Raw genomic sequence first — 3173 nt, 5'->3', positions numbered from 1 at the left:
TTTTCCAGGATGTTTGTTTATTACCTAAAGGACTTTTCCAAATTAATACTTTCAGTCATGCTTATTGGAAAATTAGTGCTTTAGAATGCTACATACTCTTAGGAAATCTGGGTGGGTTGTCGTTGACATCCGTGAGAGTAATGTTTACAGTGGTAGTACCAGCTAGTCCTCCCAGCTGTCCTCCCATGTCCTTGGCTTGGATTAGGACTTGGTATTGTTCTTTCACTTCTCTGTCCATATTTGGCAAAGCTGTTCTTATTACACCTATGAGAAGAAATGGGAAAGAGAAGGAGCAGATAAACAAAGGGCTGTGATTGTCTACTCTTACAATTTAATACTGGATCTCTGGAACWAAATTCTCCTGAAGAGGTTGATGAGAGGATCTCACACAGAAACATASAAATCACTCAGGCTTTTCAAAAGTGTGTTTGTCAGCCATTCAACCACTCAAAAGGAAAATTTTGTCTTTTCAATCAGAACATGAAGAGATGAAAGAGAATGATGCATTTCCACCTAGGATGCGAATGCTGGGATCATACATTTGCCACATCTGGGATGAGGAACTGCCTTATACAGGGTAAGGCAATGCAGGAAGAGGTGGCACTAAACTGCAGAGCCTGCATCTTCAGTTGTTTCCAACCGTTCATTTGCCAATAAATTCAAGTTACTATAGGCCAAGACAATATTTCTGTGTACAAAAGGAAGACTTTTCCTTTGCTTGAGAAAATTTTCTTGATATAGCACAAAAATGAAGTAAAAATTTGAGGAATTTCCTTTAAAAAAAGTAATTTAAATATCACAATAAGACATTACCCCAATGATATTTAGTCTTCAGTGATTTTGGACAGCTGATATCTAAGTAGATATGCTAAAATCTCCCTTCTGATATGTTAAGAATATATAGGATAAAAGGAAGGCTTGGAGAGAGAAAGAGGGGGAAAGAAAGGGAGAGGTATTATTGTGCACACAAATTAGCTGATGAGGTTGCATATTACTGTGAGTTTTGGGGTAATAAAGGCTTTTTCTTGAAATCAAATACGTAGGTGAAAACACTTTGTCAAAATTTTACAAGAGTGAATAGAATTGCAAAATGTCATGTATTCAACAACAGTTATCAGAAAATGCCTAGGTGCACATTGGTGTAGATAACATGCAAAATTGAAAAATAATCTGGAAGTATGATTTTTCCTTGTTATTATTGGTTTAGAAAGTATTATTTTCTAGTATTAAACAATTTGATTTTAAAAGCAAGTTTTTTTGCCTGGTGTTCTAATGGGTCTGGGATGGCAAGAAGCAAACTTTAAGGACCATTCTTATCTTTATAGCAACTAACCACTGCTGTCTTAACWAGTCACAATAGGAACCATTAGCATATAATACTTTTTCAGAGTCTGGAAATAACTTTGACCTAAATCTGGTATTTCTGGAACCTATTAAAATTTCTCATTGAATTAAACTCTATAACAATTTCCTTTCTCTCCACTTGTAACATGATGATAATGACAACATTAATAGGAATCACCATTTTCCTGCCTCGGGATAGCATATACTACGCTGCACACAGTTTGCTCCAAGATGAAACTTTGAATTATAAAACTGCAAAAATTTGTTCATATTTCATGTGAGATTCAGAAAAAAMCATATTTTTGCAAGTAAGATGAACTTTACTAAGTTTTCTCTTAAATCTCTTAATCTTAATTAAGCTTATTTTGGCATTGCGGAGACAACATGTTCAGCAGTATTTACAACATTCTCAGTATGTTCATTCTAAGGAGAAWAGACCTATAAGAATGAAAGACCTTTATATTATAGCAACAAAATGAAATATCATAGAATTACAGAAACATAGAATATACTGAGTTGGGAGGGACCCATCAGGTACATCAGCCAYCTCCTGGCTCTACGCAGGACATTCCAAGTGTCACCATGATCTCAAGAGTCACACCATGTGCCCAAGAGTGTTTGCCCAAACACTTCTTGGATTCTACCAGGCTGGAGCTGTGATCATTTCCCTATGGAGCCTGTTCCAGTGCTCAGTCACCCAATGGGTAAAAAACCTTTCCCTTATATCCAACCTAAACCTCCACTGACTGAGCTTCATGAAATTGCCTCGAGTCCTGTCACTGGTCATGAGAGAGAAGAGATTGGTACCTGCTCTTCTTCTTCCCCTCATGAGGAAGTTGCAGACTGCAATGAGGTGTCCCCTCAGTCTCCTCCAGGTAGAACAGACCAGGTGACCTCAGCTGCTCCTCATACAGTTTCCCCTCAAGATGGTCTTTCTTTGCATGCTCCCTAACAGTTCAATATTGTGGCACTCAAAACTGCACACCATATTCAAGGTGATGCTGTGCCAGCCCAGAGCAGAGCGGGACAATCCCCTCCCTTGCCCGGCTGGCGATGCTGTGCCTGATGCCCCCCAGGACACGCTTGGCCCTCCTGGCTGCCAGGGCACTGCTGGATCAGATTCAACTTGCCATTGACCAGGACCCGAGGACCCTTTCTGCAGCACTGCTTTTCAGCCTCTCATTCCCCAGTCTATACACAACCAGAGTTGCCCCATTCCAGCTGAAGAATCTGGTAGTTGTTCTTGTTAAACTTTATATCTTTGGCGATTGCTCAGCTCTCTATTTTGCCCAGTCAACAATCTGCAGGGCCTCCCTGCTCTAAAAGGAGTTGACAGCTACTCCCAATTTAGTGTAATCAGTAAACTTAGGTASMKYTYTTTGCAGTTCTACATCCAAGTCAWTAMTGAAGATGTTGAAGAGTACAGGGCTMAAGACAGACCCCYGCRGAACCCMATTGGTGCCTGGTTRCCAGTCTGATGTCACCCCATTCACTGTAACCCTTTGTGCCCAACTCGTGAGCCAGCTGMTCACCCATCCCATAATTTGTTTATCCAAGTGTGTGCTGRACATTGTGTCCAGAAGGATCCARTGAGAGATGGTAYCAAAAGCTTCACRAAAGTCCAAACAGATTACAGAAAAAGGTTACAGAGAAAACTGAGCACAGGCACATAGCAGGTTGTGAGGAGAAAATGCAGTTTATCTGGTTGATATAGGTGTTCTGGGTACAAAAAAGTGGCTTTCTCAGAAATGTTCCAARAGTTTTTCAGAAAATGAAGAATGGGCTATCACTCCAGTAGTAAAGTTCCAAATCAACCACTGTTTATTTCT

The 3173-nt window shown here is 40.0% G+C and overlaps 1 protein-coding gene across 3 annotated transcripts in view; it reads right to left on the bottom strand.

The window, feature by feature from the left end:
- Window positions 1-3173, bottom strand: part of CDH12 (cadherin 12) — a 152291-nt gene that overhangs the window by 67112 nt on the left and 82006 nt on the right. For all 3 annotated transcript variants that reach the window (XM_057377742.1, XM_057377743.1, XM_057377744.1), the window contains one exon: window positions 97-264. In XM_057377742.1, coding sequence (XP_057233725.1) covers window positions 97-264 — 168 coding nt within the window. The remainder of the gene's footprint in view (window positions 1-96; window positions 265-3173) is intronic.

The sequence above is a fragment of the Malurus melanocephalus genome, unplaced genomic scaffold (genome assembly GCF_030028575.1).
Source record: "Malurus melanocephalus ecotype Western Australia unplaced genomic scaffold, MMel_1.1 scaffold_323, whole genome shotgun sequence".
NCBI classification, from domain to species: Eukaryota; Metazoa; Chordata; class Aves; order Passeriformes; family Maluridae; genus Malurus; species Malurus melanocephalus.
The sequence above is the reverse complement of the archived record's forward strand: the minus strand, read 5'-3'. Positions and strand labels throughout refer to the sequence as shown.